This window comes from Columba livia, chromosome 7 (genome assembly GCF_036013475.1).
Source record: "Columba livia isolate bColLiv1 breed racing homer chromosome 7, bColLiv1.pat.W.v2, whole genome shotgun sequence".
NCBI classification, from domain to species: domain Eukaryota; kingdom Metazoa; phylum Chordata; class Aves; order Columbiformes; family Columbidae; genus Columba; species Columba livia.
Genome location: NC_088608.1, coordinates 1,582,669 through 1,600,579, shown reverse-complemented (window position 1 = coordinate 1,600,579; position 17,911 = coordinate 1,582,669). Strand labels below are relative to the sequence as shown.

Here is a 17,911-nt window from a genome sequence, read left to right as displayed (position 1 = left end):
TGCATCCTTACCCCTTTACACCAGATGGGGATCTGGGTATGATGGTCACACACTGCATATTTAGTTGGTGTAGCCGTAGCACTGCAACTGTTAATTAATTACTAGCTTATGACCCCCTTGGGTCTTCCTGGCTTTGACTCATCGTGTTACTGCTCCTGGTGTGGGGTTTTCCTGGTGCGGGGACGTCTGATGGGGTCAACTTCTGCAGCAGAAGCTCTTGTGCGCGGGGAGCTGCTCGGTGCCCAGAGGAGGCAGCGGTGCTGCAGGTGAGAAAAGGCTGACAGGAGATATCTACACTTCCGAGAACACCCAGCTGTGCGAGTCCGGCAGCAGCAGCCTCTGCCGAGGGCTGGCGGCCGAGCCCGTCCTGGGGGAAAGTGATTTCAGTCCTGCGGCTCCTGCCAAGGGGATGTGGTCACCACCGCAGCCCCCGACCAGCGCGCGGCCCTCGCTCAGAGGCGCCTTTCCGCGTGTGGGTCGGCTAGCTGTGTGTGCCTGCCTGTTTGTTTGTCAGTTCTTTTTCTAGTTAAAATACAAGGTGATTTTTCTGCCTGAGAAAGTGAAAGACTGTGAGTGTTGGGGCAGGAGACCTTGCACGACTCCGCTGCAGATCCAGGGCTGACCAGTCTCCCCCATCCCTGCTTTTTCCTGTGCGGCTCTTCTTGGGACGAGGTTTTTGACTGTGCCAGAATGTGCAGGGGTTTGTGTTTGGGATGCATATTCCCCCTGGGATTAGTTTAAGGCTTGTTTTATTAGTGACCTAATCCATATCTGCATCCATTGCCCTGACCAGGCGTCATAGCTCAGCTGTGGTTTCTTCTCCCTGCAGCTCCGCTGTAGGGACTGCTGGGCAACTGATGGGTGTATACAGACTTTCTATAGAGACCTTCTATACGGACTTTCCATACAGACCTCCTGCTCCCAGTCCATTGCACACGATGAGGAGTTGAGGGAATATGGTGGGAATGGGGATGAGAAGACTTTGACCCGCTGCCTGTGTTCTTACTGTGCAACAGCCACAAAGTAAGAAGAGTCCTGTAGATACAGTGATGTGTTTTCCATTGTGGGGTATACAGCCCCTGGCTTTCTTCTTGGGGAGCTCACATTTTTTGAGCGATGCCGCTGTGTGTCTCACCACAGGTAACACTTGCACAATCCTTCCCAGCAAGGGAAAAACCTGAGCGCAGTTTGCCTGACCGAGTCCTGGTGGAGGAGTTTTATATAGTAAATACCTTTTAATTAAGGGTGAGGAAACCAAGATGTGGAGAGATTAAGGACCAGTTTTCTAAAGAAGCTTGGTGGCTAGTCAGGACTAGATTTTCAGAAGAGCTCAGCACCTACTGAAGGAGCAAATGAACAACCAGATTTTCAAAGCACACCGTCGCGTTAGGTGAGATACACATCCGTATGGAGAGGGCAAGTCTATAGGGGGAGGTGAACCCCTGTCCCTTCTGTTTCCTCTGTGTTGAAGTTCAACATCATGCATGTTGAAGTTCATCATCTACGTTGAAGTTCAACATCATCTATGCTGAAGCTCCCAGATGCTTAGTGAGTGACGGGGCTGCACAGGCAGTTGTAAGCAGGTGCCTTAACCAAACATCTACAAAAGAAGATGTTACAATTATTGAAGATGCTGTAATCTTGTTTGGTGCCTTTATTGAGTTAGGACTGGGAATGTTTTCTATTTTCCCTGAAAGCCATTGGATTCTATGAAAAATAAAAGGCCATGAAATAGTCTGTAAGTGATATGCCACATCATTGCCGTTAAAAATACCGAATCTGAAGAATAGAAAGTGACCAAGACGTCAGAAAAGCCTTACTTCTCTAGAAATTACCTGGTTTTGAGTGGAGACCCCTGTGCGGCAGAACTGCCCAAGGGAAGAAGGAGGAACGTGCTGTGTATTGTCCCTTTATATTCTAGAAAACAAAAAATGTGTAGGAAATCAAAGAAGATGTATCTTCCTGCGCAGCTGCTCGGCCCATGCTGCGTGTGCACGCAGGGCTGCTGCAGGAAGCTCCGTGTCAACGGGGAATGACAAATATGGAGCATTTTGCCGTGACGCTCAGGACTTGCATCCGCACCCCGCGCTGGTTGCTGGGGGTCGGGGACGCGGTTGTCCCCGCATGTCCCTGGGGCAGCCGGGGCTGGTTTAGTTCTTGTCCCTTCTCGGCCGCAGCGTGACGGGCTGTGTCTGCGGCTGCCCCAGCTGGCTGCCAGCAGCTCCGGGCCGGCGTTCAAACAGCACATGAAAGGTGCCCGCGGAAGCTGCCGATTTCCCTCCCTGGCCCTTGCCGAGGCCATAAACCGAGACCCTGGGTTGTGTGTCGTGGCACAGATGTCAGCAGTGCGGCTGCGGCTGCGGAGCAGGCACACACCCAGGCCTTCCACAGGCTTTTGCTTTTTGTGTGTGTGTTTCTGTGATTTTTTTTGTTTGTTTTGTTTTGTGTTGTTTTTTTTGTGTATTTTTTAAATTATTTTTTCCTGGTTTTCCTTTTTTTGCTTTTTTCCTTCCCCCCTTTTCCCCCCTTTTCCCCCCTTTTCCCCCCTTTTCCCCCCTTTTCCCCCCTTTTCCCCCCTTTTCCCCCCTTTTCCCCCCTTTTCCCCCCTTTTCCCCCTTTCCACTTTTTTCCTTTCCCCTTCCCCTTCCCCTTCCCCTTCCCCTTCCCCTTCCTCTTCCTCTTCCTCTTCCTCTTCCTCTTCCTCTTCCTCTTCCTCTTCCTCTTCCTCTTCCTCTTCCTCTTCCTCTTCCCTTCCTCTTCCCTTCCTCTTCCCTTCCTCTTCCCTTCCTCTTCCCTTCCTCTTCCCTTCCTCTTCCCTTCCTCTTCCCTTCCTCTTCCCTTCCTCTTCCCTTCCTCTTCCCTTCCTCTTCCTTTTTTCCTTTCTCGCTGTTAATCATATTCATTAGTTTCTAGTTAAAGTACCTGCAGCCAGAGCGGTATGTCGGGAAAACACGGAGTATCAGTGGGAAAAGCTCAAAATCCATTGCTGCTTAGAAGGGGTTTATAAGAAAGCTGGGGATGGACTTTTGAGCAGGGCCTGTTGTGACAGAACAAGGGGTGATGGTTTGAAGCTAAAAGAGGGGACATTCAGGCTGGACATGACGAAGTTTTTTACACTGAGGGTGGTGAGAGCCTGGCCCAGGTTGGCCAGAGAGGTGGTGGCTGAACCATCCCTGGAGACATCCCAGGCCAGGCTGGATGGGGCTCTGAGCAACCTGAGCTGGTGAAGATGTCCCTGCTCATGGCAGGGGGGGCACTGGGGGAGCTGGGAACGTCCCTTCAACCCAAACCATCTGTGATTTGATGATTTCTACTGCCTTTACGTGAGGAGGGAGAGGGTGACTTGCTGGCTTCAAGTATTGTGTGCGCTTGCTTTTTTGCATAGAAAACTGCTTGTTGGGAGCATTGGCCTCAGTGTCGTTGGTGAAATGTCATGTCCCCCTGCTCAGCACCGCTCTGCTCCGGGCTGGGCCGCGGGAGCCGCGCTGGGATGGTTTCACACCAGCCGCGTTGGCGTGGGCCAAACCAGTCCGACTGGCTGCCGTGCGTAAAGGCAGATCCTGCTCTCGCTGCGGCCCCTGGGCTCTCATTCAGACTGGTCCCTCCAGTCCTCGCTGCAGGACCGGCAGCCGCCACCTCTCCAGGCGTCCTCTAAACGAAGCCACCGCAGCCCCGTCGCCCTCCACTCTGGCCACCGCAGCATGCCCGGGTCTCTGGCCCTGCACTGATCCTGCATCCCCCCATCGCTCCCTGACCCCAAGGGAGCCCCATACATCCCCGTGCTTTCTAAAAAGTGCTTTTTAGCGTGGAACATTTACCATTTCCTTGTGCATGGTGTGATGGCCGCAGTTACAGAAAGGATTCTTGGGCTGAATTCACAACGCGAAGCTCTTGTGGGCGCAGGATGGGCCCGTGTGAATTGGAACACGCAGCAGCAGCCGGTTTCCCCCTCTCCAGCAGTGATTTGTCTTTGCTTTACATACAGTCACTGCCAGGACACTATTTTCAGGTTTTAAATTGGAGGAGGATTTTTAGTTGTGTGTTTTGATGGCTGAGCTGACGTGTGCAAGAGTTAAATGATGACTGGAGTATTAAAGTACGGAGAATTTTCTGTCGATAATAAGGGAGAAGTGATTGCAGAAATAGCTGTTATTAAAAACAGTCACAAAACAAACCATCGGGAGATTTGTATCTGATAAGGAAAGTAAGAAGATAAAATGTTAGACCCAGGCAGTGAAATCTTAGCTTAATTTAACCTAAGAGGGATTTATCTTCTGTTTCCTTCTCAACAGCCAGGATTTCAGTTCTCTGCTCAGCCTTCTGCGGGATTTCCAGGCTCGGTTCTAACATAAGGGCCAGTCCTGGCCTCGTGTGAGCCGGACGGCGTCTCCCGCTCAGCCCGACTCCAAATCCCACGCAGGGAAAATTCCCAGTGACATCAAAGGGAAGCGTACGGAGAGCAGGGAACACGGCATCAAACCCCACAGATTATAATTGCTTATGTAAATCTTTTCGGATGAGGCACCGAAACACCTGAGAGCAATAAGCTGGTTAAATAGTCCTTTTGCATGTTGCATTTGTTTCTCTCGTAGGTGGCTCGCCAGTTTGGAAGGAGGGGCCGTCTTTCAAATTAATCTGTGTAAGGTCGCTCCGGTTGCTCCCTCCCCTCTCCTCACCTTTCCTTGTCTTAGTTTAATTGGGTCAGGAACGCTATTTCTGTCTTAGCTGGGGGAGCAATGAGCTCAAGCAGCACCAGCAGCCCTAATATGAAGCCAAATGAATTCCTGATGAATTTGCATCGGTTTGATTCTTGTAGAGTGCAAATGACGTATAGGGATGAGTAAAGCTGCTCAGCGCAAGTTGCTTTGGAGGGTTTTGCCTTCCCTGCTGTAGAGTTTTGAGCTCCCTCAGTGAAAAAAGCTCTTGTGAGTGCCTGGTTGACACCGTAGGCTACTTGCTTCCTTATAATAGCAATAATGCAGCAATAGGGTTTTAGGGCTGTATTTGTAAAGGATATAAGCACCACAACCCACTTGGTCATCTTCACGTGCTACCAGACAACATACTGTTTGCTACGTGCAACCATACAACACCTTGGTGTTGAATATAATTCATGGGCACAAGCGTGTGGTGGGCAGAGCTCAGTATCCTGCAATATTCTTAATATTGCAACAACAGGTTCACTTTAAAAAGCTTTTATTACCTTTTTCAAGTTGCGCTCGGTTTTCATTTCCCCGGTAATTTTTTAACCGCGGATTCGTGTCTTTGCTGCGTGAGTGGCTGTATAAAAGGATGCCAAGAGCCCGACTTAAAGTTGTTATTCTGATTTCTGTCCAAAAAGTAATTGTTTACTTTACCATTGCAAATATGTGCACGTGGCACCAGCAGCTGGCTGGAATTATTTTAGGGCAGATTCTTCTCTCATTGAAAGGGGTGTAATTTCAAAATGCTCTGGATTCTCACTGGGCAAAGGAGGGGGGTTGTGTGTGTATATACAAAATATTTTGTTCGCACTTTAAAATGGGTTTGTTGGCATTTTCCCGATGTTTTATTGAAAAATAGAACAAAATAAAAGCTCTGTAATCAGGCACTAAAAACACGCCTCTCCGTCTTCCCTTTGACCCAAATGCCTGCATCAAACGGGTTTGGGTTTTGGGTGTCCGAGTTGTGCAAGTAGATTAAAGAGAGAGTGAAACTGTGGAAAAGCAATGGAGAACAATCCACCTGCCCTGGGTGGTGTGAGCACGAGGCTGTGTTGCAAACACACCCTGTGTTTTCCTGGGTTTCAACCCAAACGCCGCACTTTTTGCAGCTTTCGGTGATCCTGAATAACTGAATAATCTTCAAAGGAATATGAGTGAGTCTCCTCTCAAACTCAGGGTGGCAGAAAGCCCTGCTCGGAGAAATATTAATAAAACGGTGTGTGATTCACTCGGGCTTTGTGAAGCGTTAATTGATTCAGGTTTATAAAAGAGCTTTGATCCAAGAATGAAAGGCATCCAACAGATGCAAACAATTTCAAGTGACAATTATCCTTTATTTGGAGGTACTCCCTTGTTTGGCTGTAATGAATTGGTGTTCTTCGTCCACAAGCGGTGATGGGGATGGTTTTTCCCGGTTCACAGATGACTCGTGGTGTGTTCGGGCTCTCGGGTGAGTCGGAATCGAGTGTCTGTCCCTCCCTCCACCCCCACGTCTGCTCTCCCGTCGCCCTCCAGCCCCTGCCCGATGTTGCAATAACAAAAAGCAGAATTTGGAGAGCGAGCTCCTCGTTTTCATAAGCACTGAAACACACCCAGCCAAGTTTACTTTATTGTTCTTGGGATACACGCACACACAATTTGTTTGTACAATAGCGTATTTGGGAGGGTTTGGCCGAGTCCGGCCTTTCCTGCCGCCTCCTTTGTTTTCCGGATGCATCAGCAGATGTCCCTGAAAGTGCTAAATGTGCACCCAGCGCGACCTCTGCCACCGAGGAAGGTAAATCACTGCGGCAGCGCCTTCCCGGAGCATCTCCCCAACCGCACCAGTGCTATTGTGAACAAATCTAATTAAAGAGGAATCTTAAGAAGGGCTTTTTTTTTCCAGCTAAAGTTTTAATTAGTAACCTACATTATCACATTGCTTATGTGTTCAGCACTTTGGGCCTTTCTCAAGAGGTGAAAAATTTGCTAATGGTTTGAATTCTTTTAAAGTTATTTTTTAGGGGGGAAGAGAGTAACTTGGAGGTTAGGCCACTGAAATGAGAAATAGTATTGGAAATATGACTGGGAGCAAGATGTTGTAAGGGTGCACTTGGTACATGTGGTGGTGGGGTCTCCTGGGCTGTCCTGACCTGGTCCCCGGTGCTTTGGGGCTCAGAGCAGCTTCAGCTGGAAGGAGCAGAGGATGGAGCCGTTATCAGAGTAACCAGCCTCAAAGCAGCGGTGTCGGGTCTCTGTCTTGACCCGTCTCATCGGCTGGATCTTCTGCTATTGCTGTATCGTCGTTCTTCTGCCGGTCCTGTCACTCTTATTAAAAGTTTGGCTGCTACTTCATCAGTAATTAAGAAAACTTTCTGGGATCTAAAGGCAGGCTGCTAAATCTATACGTGATCACCTAAATAAGCATATTCCTTTCCCAGGGGTGTGTCTTTTGGTTCTTAAGCACAGATCTGGTCAGCAACCAACCTGGAAAGCCGGGCTCAGCCCTTTTCTGAGGATGTCCTGGTCCTAGTCCTGGGCCTGGAGCATGTTTGGGTGAGTGTTGCAAAGTCCCCTGCGCAGGAGGAGCCCCAGGTCCATGTTCTGCAAGCGTGACCGCGGCAGCAGCTCTGCTCGTCTCCAGAACGGTTCATCTGGAATGTCTGGCAAGTCGGATTTTCCAATGTGTGTGTGAATGCAGGTTTATAAAGTGAGTTACAGGGGAGCGAGCTGTAAGATGGGTAGGGAACGGTGTTCATCTGAAGTGCTGGTGGGGAAAACGACTTCCCCCTGACTTCCATGGGAGTTCGTGGCTCATGCTGTCTGCCAGACAGCTCTTGACCTTGAGAAATGTCATCAAATTATTCTATTAATTTCTTTTTTTTTAGTAAAAATAAACCCACTATTTTTAAACTGTGGCATGTACGTGTTAGCAACATGAACCTCAGCACAAAGATGAGACTTTGGCTTAAACCAACTCAGACAGGAAACTAATACCAACGCCCATTTCAACAGGCGTCGTGTGCCAGGAAATCAATATAATACATTTCCAAATAACAGCCACGTTCTGCATGAGAACTGAGTAATGAAGTAGTGACTTAACACACAGATGGTGTCCCAGCCCTTCAGAAGTGTGAATTATCTGCCGTGGGGCAGAGCAGCACATGCAGGGATGTGCACGGAGGGTGTTGAAGGTGACGGGCTCCACGTTTGGTCCCCATCTCCCCTAAATAACGTGTCACATCCCTCCCACAACTGGCACTTTGTCTGAACGTGCGATTCCCTGCCCGGGCTGGGGAGGGAAAGTCTCTCTGGAGCTGTGCCTGGGGGAGCCTTGGATTTATCTTCTCCTGTGGGTTGCCTGGGGCAGAGATCAGTTTTATTGTTCATCAGAGAAATCACACCTAAGTGTCCCCAGGGTGCTGGGTGACAGTCCTCTTTCCTAACCCAGGATTGTCACCCCACCTTAATCTCAACACTACGTAATGCCAGATTTTCACCAGCTGCCGGCATGTCCCGGGCTGTGCCACCGCAATAACACATTTTCAGGGACGGCACCTCCCATTAGAGCAGCTGTTCAGCCCTGTGTGTAACCCCCAAGAACAACAAAGATCCTGCTGGATTTTGGGGCTGAAGTGAGGCTTTTGGTGTGAGGAGTGTCCGTTCCCCCTCTGAGGATGCTCTGACTCTAGGCAGGGTCTATAGGCAGGGTCTATAGGCACGGCTCTGCAAAGCGTGACTTCACTGAGCGATGCAGGAATCGCTGCTGTGGCAGAGGAGCTGCATTTTGGTGAAAAAGCCAGCGAAAGCTTTGAAATGCAGTGCAGACTGAAGGGGATGAAGATGTTGGGGTGGTGGTTGGAAATCCGGGGTGCGAGAGGTGCCTCCTTTTTGTGGATTGTTTTCAGAGCGAGGGCTGTCAGGGCAGCGCGTCCCGGGCATGTCGGGGCCCCAGTGCGGTTTTGGCTCCGGATCCCCTCTTCTGGAGCAGACGAGATACGATCGAGATGCTGCGCTTTATTTTTGCTTAGCTGATGAGCCTGGCCGAGTTTATTAAGATAAATATACACGAAATTTGCATAACTGGCAAAAGAAGGCTGTTTACTGAATCCTGAGAAAATTGCATGGCTCTTTGTTAGTAATGAATTAAAATAACTGAAGGCACAGCCGGGGCTCCCTGCGGGTTGGTTTTGGTGCAGGGATGCAGGTCCCTGGGATGCAGGTTGCTGGGATGCAGGTCCTTGGGATGCATGTCGCTGGGATGCAGGTCCCTGGGATGTGTCCCTGGGATGCAGGTCTCTGGGATGCAGGTCCCTGGGTTGTGTCCCTGGGATGCAGGTCCTTGGGATGTGTCCCTGGGATGCAGGTCCCTGGGATGCAGGTCCCTGGGATGCAGGTCCCTGGGATGTGTCCCTGCGATGCAGGTCCCTGGGATGAGTCCCTGGGATGCAGGTCCCTGGGATGAGTCCCTGCGACGCAGGTCCCTGGGATGCAGATCTCTTCCATGCTGAGCTCCTGGGGACCCCTCTGGGCATCCTCCTGGCGTTGCCATGTCTGGCATGTCTTTTGGACAGATTCACCCGATAAATAGGTACTGTGAGAGCTGAAAGAGTTTGGCTGATGTAGTTCAGATGGAGAAGTTAGAAGAGGAATAGAGTAAAATGGATTCCCATCTTTAAAATACTTTGGATTTGAGGTGGGATGGGTGGCTGTCCTATCTGTGTGCACCAATAATGAGGCTAAAAGTTTGGTAAGACTGTCAGACTTCAGGAAGAGCAAAAGCAAGGTAAATACTGATAAACAGATCTCCCTTAAGACTATGTTGAAATCAGGTGACAGTGCAGACAACATAAATCAGTTTTAAAATTGCCTTGGTGATGCCTTTAGCAGCAACTTTTGATTTTGGAAGAAATCTGAGTCCTGTTGTGTCCTGACCTCATTTACATGCTGCATCCCGAGGACATTGGCCATTTTTAGGAAATTTTACTGCGGTACCATCAGAAATGGTCCACTCATACCAGAGATGTGGAAGCAAGGAGTATCCTGTGCTCTGACACATTTCCATGTGGAATAACCACTATAATTCTTCCTCGTTTGGGGCAGAACCAGCCGTGGCTGCCAGGCTGGACTCAAACTCCGTGAGCTCCGTTGGGTAGCACAGGGTGGGAAGGAGGTTTTGTTTTAATGATGGGCAGAATGGTTCCCACTTTCTGCTAAGTGAAATCATAACGGTCCTCGATGAACGCTGATATCTCCGCATTATTAATAATTCCCTATTATTCCTCTTGTAAGTGCCTTTGGAAGCACCTGTGTAGGTGTTTGATACAGAAATCAGGCGTCTCCCTCCCTGGGCAGCCCCGAGCCAGAGGTTCTTGTACCTCTCGGAGCAGAACACGACCATCTGCCGTGGACGACAATCCTGGGATGAAATAGAGTAATGAAATTTTAAACACACCTAACTGCGGAAACAGCATGACTTGGTTAACAAGGGACTGTAATTAATGAACCCCGCTCAGGCAGACTTCAAGAAGAAAGCACCCTTCACTCGCGATGGGATCTGCAAAACCCCGATATGTGTGTCAGGCTTTACGAATGGTTTCGCCGCCTGGCGCTGGGCGCTCTGATGGCTATCACGAGCTCCTAATCGGTACAACATGTCTTACTAAAATAGCCGTCTGCCCTCCCGCTTGGCTCTCGCAGCGGCAGCGCTTGTCGGAGGGATGGGAATGTTTGCCGGAGGAGCCGGGAGGCGCAGGAACGAGAAATCCCGGCGGGGTTACGCCCGCATTTCAGCGCTGTGAGGTTTGCAGGGTGGGTCTGTGCTGAGCTCGGCTCCAGCTGGGCCGGGACTGCGGTCCCGCTCCGTTTGCAAGCCCAGCTCAGGGCTGGGAAAGCTCCGCCGGGTTTGTCTCACCCTGGCAGCGCCGGGACGGGACAGCGGTGCCCGGCTGACAGATTCAAATGCTATTTCGTGTAAAAGGATTTTTTCCAGCGCAGTGGTTGTCTTTATGGACATAAGTACTCATGATCCTACTTTCGTAGCGCTAAATGTCACAGTCTGTTTGTATGAGGTGCTTTTTAGCATAAGGTGTTTTCTCTGTTTTTTCCTTTCCATGGAAGGTATCGTGGGGGCACAACTGCTGTCAGCTCAGCCCCTGCTTGCTGGGAAACTGCGTCTCGCTGGTATAAATATTGTCAAACTGCGGAAAACACTGTGTAAACCTCTCTCCTGGCTTGCTCGTTCATTAGTTTTTGGGCACCTTCGGGCTGCTGTCGCTGCAGCCGTCCGTCCCTGTCTCCTGCTGTTCCTTACCCTTTCTCTTTTCCGAGCAGCTGAGTGATGTTCAGTTTTGGGTGGTTCTGTTTTTCTTCTGACAAATGCTCTTGGACAAAGGCGCGTGTTTCTGGGGGTGGCGGAAAACTCGATTGCACAAGCTGCTGAGTCGCGGCCGGGAGCGGGGGCCAGGGGGCAGCTGGGCTGGGGCCGCTCCTGCTCTCCCGTTAACCCCAGCGGGGAGCTCAAGCGCTTTCCCTTGCGCTCCATTTCCAGAGCTGGTCCCATCACTTCTGCCCCGCTATCAATAATACTGATTACCTTTAACCTGAAACCCAGAGCCTGGCTAAAAATCTGTTAATGAAACACTATGAGAGAGGTGTTTTCATAGCCCGGTTACAAAGGCGATGCAATAAATATATTAAAGAACAGTATTGTATTGTTCTCCTCTTTCACAGATGGGTATTTTCTTAGCCAGCGTGACCTTTTGTGCTTGATCCTGCGCGTCTTCTGACGTTTCCTTGTCATTGTAGGGAACGCAGAGCGCTGTTTTGCGCACTCCCCAGCGGCAGGCTCGGCTTTCCCACCACGGGCCGGGCGACCAGGAGCTGGTTTTGCTGAGCATACCTTCCCCGCTTTGCTGTGCTGCTGCTCCAGCACAAGGAATTTGCAAAAGCAAATAAGTGTAGCTGCATCTGTGATAACATGAATAACGCTGTCAGAGGGCTGGGGGTCCCCATGCTCAGGAGAGCACTGTGGGGGTCCCCACTACCGCTCCAAAAGCCCATTGCTGCCCACTGTTGACCATCAGCTCCCCAATGTCTTGCGGGTGAATGCGTCTGCCTGGAAGAAGCGTTAATTGTGATGTTTGGAGTGATGTGATTGGAGCATTTTGACAATCTTTTTAATCCCGTAGCCCTGTAACGTGTCTGGTTGCTTTGTGTTTTTCTTGGCGACGTGTTGGGATGGGCATTGCCCAGCCAGATGCTGCTTTGGTCCTGCAGAGAGGAGTTACGGTGGATGTGGTGTTTGGAGGGCTTCACACTGGCTTTATAATTCTCTCTTTCTGTCTCATATTAAACCCACAGCCCATAATTTTAGCTGGTAGTAATGTGTAACTGAGCGGTGAAACTCCTCGTTTTAATGGTATGAATACTTGCTGTGAATCATCATGTTTACCTCCACATTTTTACATTCCCTTTTCCTAACGACCTGGCTAGTGGGCATTTTGGGCAAAGCCATAATCAGGAATTCCTCTCACCTGGCCAAAGGACATTCAGGCTTAGCTGGAATCACAAAATAGCTTGAAACCAGTGCTCCTTCAGGCAAAGAGGTGGTAAAGTACCATTTATTTGCAGAGGACGTATGATATTCTTATTTAGCTGCCTGTTACTTGGTGTCTACACCGGCTTCTGCAAGGGAGCAAGTCCTGCAGCTCCAGCTCCGCTGGGAAATGAAGCCAAGCCAAAAAATGGAGAAAAGCATCAATGCTGCCGGTTTGGGTGTCTCAAGGGCACTCAAGCATCAACAGCGTTTGTTCTTTTGGAGGAACTACTGAGGCAGGAGGGGACTCGGGCTGGTGGAGGTCAGTGTGGAAGGATCACACTTCATCGAGCTTTGCCCCCACTCACACCTCTGCTGGTAATGTCCGTTCATTTAAAACTTCTCAAGTAGAAGAAGCTGATGTCCGTGAAGATGTATATGCTGGTCTGTGGCCAGTTCTGGTGGGTGTTTAATGGGTGTTATGTGTTTAGAGCCATGTGTGAACTGGTGCCGATGTCTCGCTCTTCCCATCCTCTTGTCCTGTAGAGCGTCTTGAAGGAGGACCTGACTCATGCACCTAGTTTAGAAGTTGATTTCTTTAATGCATTTTTGAGGCATTCAGAAAGTAGGGTTTCGTGTTGTTCTTTTCCATTGATATTTTTCTTGGGACAGTCTTGCCTCCCCTCACCCTTTGCGGTACTTGTGCGTTTGTTGCCGTCTCTGGTGTTGGTGCATTAACCCTGATCTTTGAGGTTCTGAAGCTCGGCACTGATGACTTGCCCTTGGCTTAAAGCTGATGGGTGAGGTTTGAACCTGGGAGGGGATTTTTGTTGTGGAAAATTAAATAAAGCTGCGTGAGCGTCCATCACACTCGTATCTCTGCCAATCACAGTGTTTGTGGAGTGAAACCAGGTAACCTGCAGCTTGACCCATGGCAGCCCCATGGACAATATCATCCGTGGGGTGAACCGAGGCCACCCCATGGGGTTTGCTGGCATCCTCCGACTGCTCTGGATGTGGTGCCCAAGCACCTTGTCACATCGAGGTGGCCTCTTGCTCCATGATGTCGCATCGAGGTGGCCTCCTGCTCCATGATGGTCCATCTGGTCGTGTGTCCATTGGGGCGAGGATGCTCCCACCCGGCTGCCGAGGCCGAGTGCCGCGCCAGCCCCGCTCTGAACCCTGGGAGGCTTTGCCGCCCCTTTTTCTCTCTCCGATATTTTTCTTTTATCTGTGCTTGTTTTCCTGCCGGTGCTTGGCCGGAGAAGCTGGCTCAGTGTCTACTTTTCGCTTTTAACTCCTTCACGGAGGGTTTGCGTTCCTGTGTGTGCAACGCTCGGGTTGTTTGGGTTTCAAGCGCTATAAGGGAACCTTTAGCAACAAGTTACAATTGCCACTTTCTAGCAGCAAAAAAAATAATGTTTTGAATCTTTCTGTTGTTATTAGGCTTTGCAAATATTTATAAAAATAACATTTTGGCCTCAGTCTTCCCTGTAGTGAAACCTCCCGGTCTGTTGGCCCAAAGAAGGGAGCGTTCCTGTGGCCCTGTCCCAGGGGGGATGCTTGTTTCCTTCCCTGTTTTGATTATATAAAAGTCTTATAAGCAAACCCAAAATATCAGAGAGATCTGCAGAATGAAGGCTGCGTTAACTGCTGGGAGCACAGCTACCAAACGCCCTCCCTTACAGTGCAGACCGGCCTGGACGCCTGCTAAACCACTAGCACAGGCAGTATTGTATCGCTTATTTGTGCCAAATTTTCTCACTTCCCATTAGAAACAGCCTGGTTCATAAGCTGGCATGGCGTGGGAGTAAAACGTGCCAGAAATCCCTGTGTGGGGAGTGCTGGTGCTCCAGCTCCTGCTGCTCCTGTGGGCTGGGATTTCTTGCAGGGGATGTAAATCGTGTTTGGAGGCATGAGCCAAACTCCTGACTGATGACTGCGAGGGGTAAACATTGCCTGTGGGCAAAGGCTCCTGCCTGCCTTCTGCAAAGTGCCCTAGATCCATCCTTCCATCCATCCTTCCTTCCATCCTTCCATCCATCCTTCCATCCGTCCTTCCATCCTTCCTCCGTCCTTCCATCCATCCTTCCATCCATCCGTCCATCCATCCGTCCACCCTTCTATCCATCCTTCCATCCATCCTTCCTTCCTTCCATCCATCCTTCCATCCATCCATCAATCCTTCCTTCCTTCCTTCCATCCATCCATCCGTTCTTCCATCCATCCATCCATCCACCCTTCTATCCATCCTTCCATTCATCCTTCCATCCTTCCATCCTTCCATCCTTCCATCCATCCTTCCATCCTTCCATCTTTCCATCCATCCATCCATCCATCCATCCATCCATCCATCCATCCATCCATCCATCCATCCATCCCTTCCTCCCACCAAACTTAGCTGTCAATATGTTTTTACTGGGGTTTGTTGAGGCAATTTTCCACCATTTTGCTGAAATGTAAAGATTTGTTCTCACTTTGAACTGTGAGACGTTAGTTTCAAAAGTACTCGTCCATCAAATCAACCTTGTACCTTAGAAATTTTAGATAAACTGCAGTTTAAATCCAGCGTCTGAGCTCAGATCCCCCAAAGAGTTGCTGTAGGTAAGGGGAAAGGTGTTGTGCTGGTCCTGGCCTAATTGGACAATCATTATTGTTGCAAAGTCAGCATTGATGCCACATAATTTTCAAAGGAAGTTCGAAGAAATCCCATGGAAACCTGGCTTTGTGCTTGCTGCGTTTCGTTTCGTCTGTGCCTCCTGGGTTCCTGCTTCTCCAGCATCTTTTTTGGGTGACATATGAAATAAAAGTGTCGTGGGGCTGCCCTGCACTTTCCAGGTTGGTGTGTTGAGTGTCCATCTACGGAGCAGCTGTGCACTTGTACCATACACACCAGCATCAGCTCCTTGGGAATGCACACATTGCAGTGTGGCCTCATCTTACATTATTTAGAAGGCTAAAATACAATCAGGGAGATATGGAAATAAAGTAGATTATTCAAAAGCATATTAGGATTGAGCCACTGGCCTTGGAAATCTAGCAGAGACTTCACTGACCAGAAGAAATATGGAGATGGATGTTGTAAAATGGGCTGATGCTTTGATGTGAGGTTTGGTTTGTGGGGTTTGGCTGAGTTTAGCAGATTTCCTTCCTGATAACCCCGAATGTTCTTGCCGTGCGCCAGCTCAGCCGTGGCACCCGCGGCTGTAGGAAAATCATCTCGACCGGGCATCCATCCGTGCGTGGTCAAGAAGAAATGGTGTCTCTACTTCAGGACATGCTGGGGTTAAGTGATCCTCTGTGTGTGCGTGTTTAGTTGCTTCTTCACTGCTTTGAAACATGGAGAGAGAATTTTGCGTCTCTCCCACGCCTGACCGTGGAGGGACAAGGACCTGTCCCCTCTTGTGCAGAGATGGTCCCCGTCCTTGTCTCTGCTGAGCTGCTCAAGCCAAGAAAACTTGCCCATCGGCCGCCCTGAAATACAGACATCACCGTGACAGCGCCGTGCTCGTTTCCCACCCTCATTAGCCTAGCAGAAAAGGAAGACTAATTAGCCGGTGCTGTGCTCAGCGTGGGGCTGCCCAGTGCTTTCCGAGCGGGGAATCAGCGGCGCGGGGCTCGGAGATGCGCTCTGCAATTCGGAATTTCAAGCACATGGGAAGAGCTGCGTTGAGGGCGAGAAAGGATTTTTCCTTTACACTTGCCTGCATAACACGCCTCCATACTCTCCTTGCAATAGTGATGAAAATAGTCAAAATACTGAGTGATCTGGTGGGTCCTGCTGCTCCCTGTGCGGATCTTGGGTTGTTATCAGTTATAAAAATACACAGTTATTATTTGAAGCATGCTTTATGGTGCTTGCTTGAGTTCCCAGCCCCATAGATGACATAGAAAGTAACTTGGCGTCGGGAAAACAGCGTTAGCAGTGTACAGCCCAACCTCATTCGGGTAACATATGAATTTCAGCTGTTGCATAAATAGACATGCACAGGCAGGGGACCACAAGATCACAAAAACCGAGGTTCCTTTTGTAGTCGTTTCCCCCAACGTGTCGGCCTCAGCTTCATTCTTTGCTTTTGTTACTTTGAATATTTGGTCGATTAATCATTAGGATGGGATTTGTATTGCATCTCTTTAGTTTAAAAGTCGGGCATTTGGTCCCAGCCCTCCACAGCTCTGTGGCCAGCGTAGCAGGACGGTCACGAATGACCCATCTTGTTGTGCCTCTGGAAGTTTAGGCCACTAAAACCTGAGTTTAGGCGCATGATTTTAAGTAGGTACAGCACGTTGACCCTGTTCTTGGTGTGGCCGTCTGGTGGCAGCGAGGATGCCGTGTGGCTGCGCTGCTCTGATCAGACACAGCGTTTCACAGCGAGTGTGAAATCCTGTTTGTGGGACCGGGCCTGTCCTGCTCCGTCTGCTTTCTGCTTTGTACTTTATGACAGAAGGCTGAACATATGTTCAGAAGGGGCGTGATTAGGAGCAATCGGTTGCAACCTTGGTAATACTGGGATTTACAGTCTTCCAATAATCTCTGGTGCTCATCAAGGTGGAGAAGATGCTCCTGAAGGTGGCTGAGGAGTGGAAGCCTTCTGCGGTCAGGGATGCTGTGGGCTCTGTATCATGCTGAAATGCTGTTCAAGGTATCCATCAAGGTTTCCAGACACCATCACTTGATTTTAAGAGATGGAGAAGTCCCAGATACAAACCGTCACCATCGTGGGCTGGGAGCTTTTGGTGTCAGTGGGTCCTGTGCTGAGGCTTGGAAAGAGAGCTGGCCTGGCTGCTTTCAAACACGCTGTATAAAGCAAGTATATCTGAACCCATACATGTGAATTTGACTTGGTTTTTTGGCATTTCTTCCTTGAGGCATCATCAGCCACGGAAGTGTGTAGTAGGGACACGGCCGATAGCATCCTCGAGTTTTTGCAGCTAAGGATAATGAAGTGTGAGTGTGATAAGGATGTACGATTGCTGGGAAGGATGTGTTTTCCCTTGCCAACTCCAACTGAGGGTAAAGGCTGTTAGTGATCTGGAGCGCAGAACTTCCTCTGGGTCTGTCTGTCAAAGTGCTTTGCTGTGGGGTCGGTGCTGCTTCCCCCATCGCCAGCAGATCCTGTGAGCTTCCCTGTGACGGTTCATTGGGGTGGATGATGGGCTGAGACGGTCCCAGCGCTGGCACAAGGCATGTGCCTAGGGCTGGGTCTGCTTTCCATCCAAGAATGGGGCTGCACAAGCTCTCTGGGCAACCAGTCCCAGTGTTGGATCATAAAAGTTGTTTTTTTTTAATGTTTAAGTGGAATTTGAGGTGTTTCAGCCTGTTGCTTCTTGTCCTGATGCTGGGTTGGGGGCATGTTGCCGTCAGTGCTGGCGTGGGATTAATTCTGCCGGTCACCTCAGTCGAATGCCGGCTGAGAGCTTTTCCTCGCACACGGGCTCATTTTCATTCGGTGCCACGCTCCGCTTCGGCGTCAGCCCGTCCCTGGTTAACCTAATTACCACCCCAGGGCCGGCGTGGGAAGCCGAGGAAAGCCAGAGCTCGGTTTAACAAAGATACCTTCATTTCAGCGCCGGGGAAGAGCGGCGCTGCGTGCCCAGGTGAATGAGGCGCTGCAGAAACAGACTTTCACCGACGTGGTGATGCCACTTGGGGTGTGTACGGGTGATAAATTAATAAACGTGCCTCCAGGTG

At 49.9% G+C, this 17,911-nt stretch overlaps 1 protein-coding gene across 9 annotated transcripts in view; it reads left to right on the top strand.

The window, feature by feature from the left end:
* FMNL2 (formin like 2) overlaps positions 1-17,911 on the top strand; it is a 129,362-nt gene that overhangs the window by 34,610 nt on the left and 76,841 nt on the right. For 2 of the 9 annotated variants that reach the window (XM_065070184.1, XM_065070185.1), the window contains exon 1: positions 12,307-12,597. The exons of 6 other annotated variants lie outside the window; for them this stretch is intronic. In XM_065070184.1, coding sequence (XP_064926256.1) covers positions 12,322-12,597 — 276 coding nt within the window. In that variant the 5' untranslated portion in view covers positions 12,307-12,321. Of the gene's footprint in view, positions 1-10,217; positions 10,494-12,306; positions 12,598-17,911 lie in introns of those variants that run through there. One more of the 9 variants, XM_065070183.1, reaches the window with a different exon arrangement.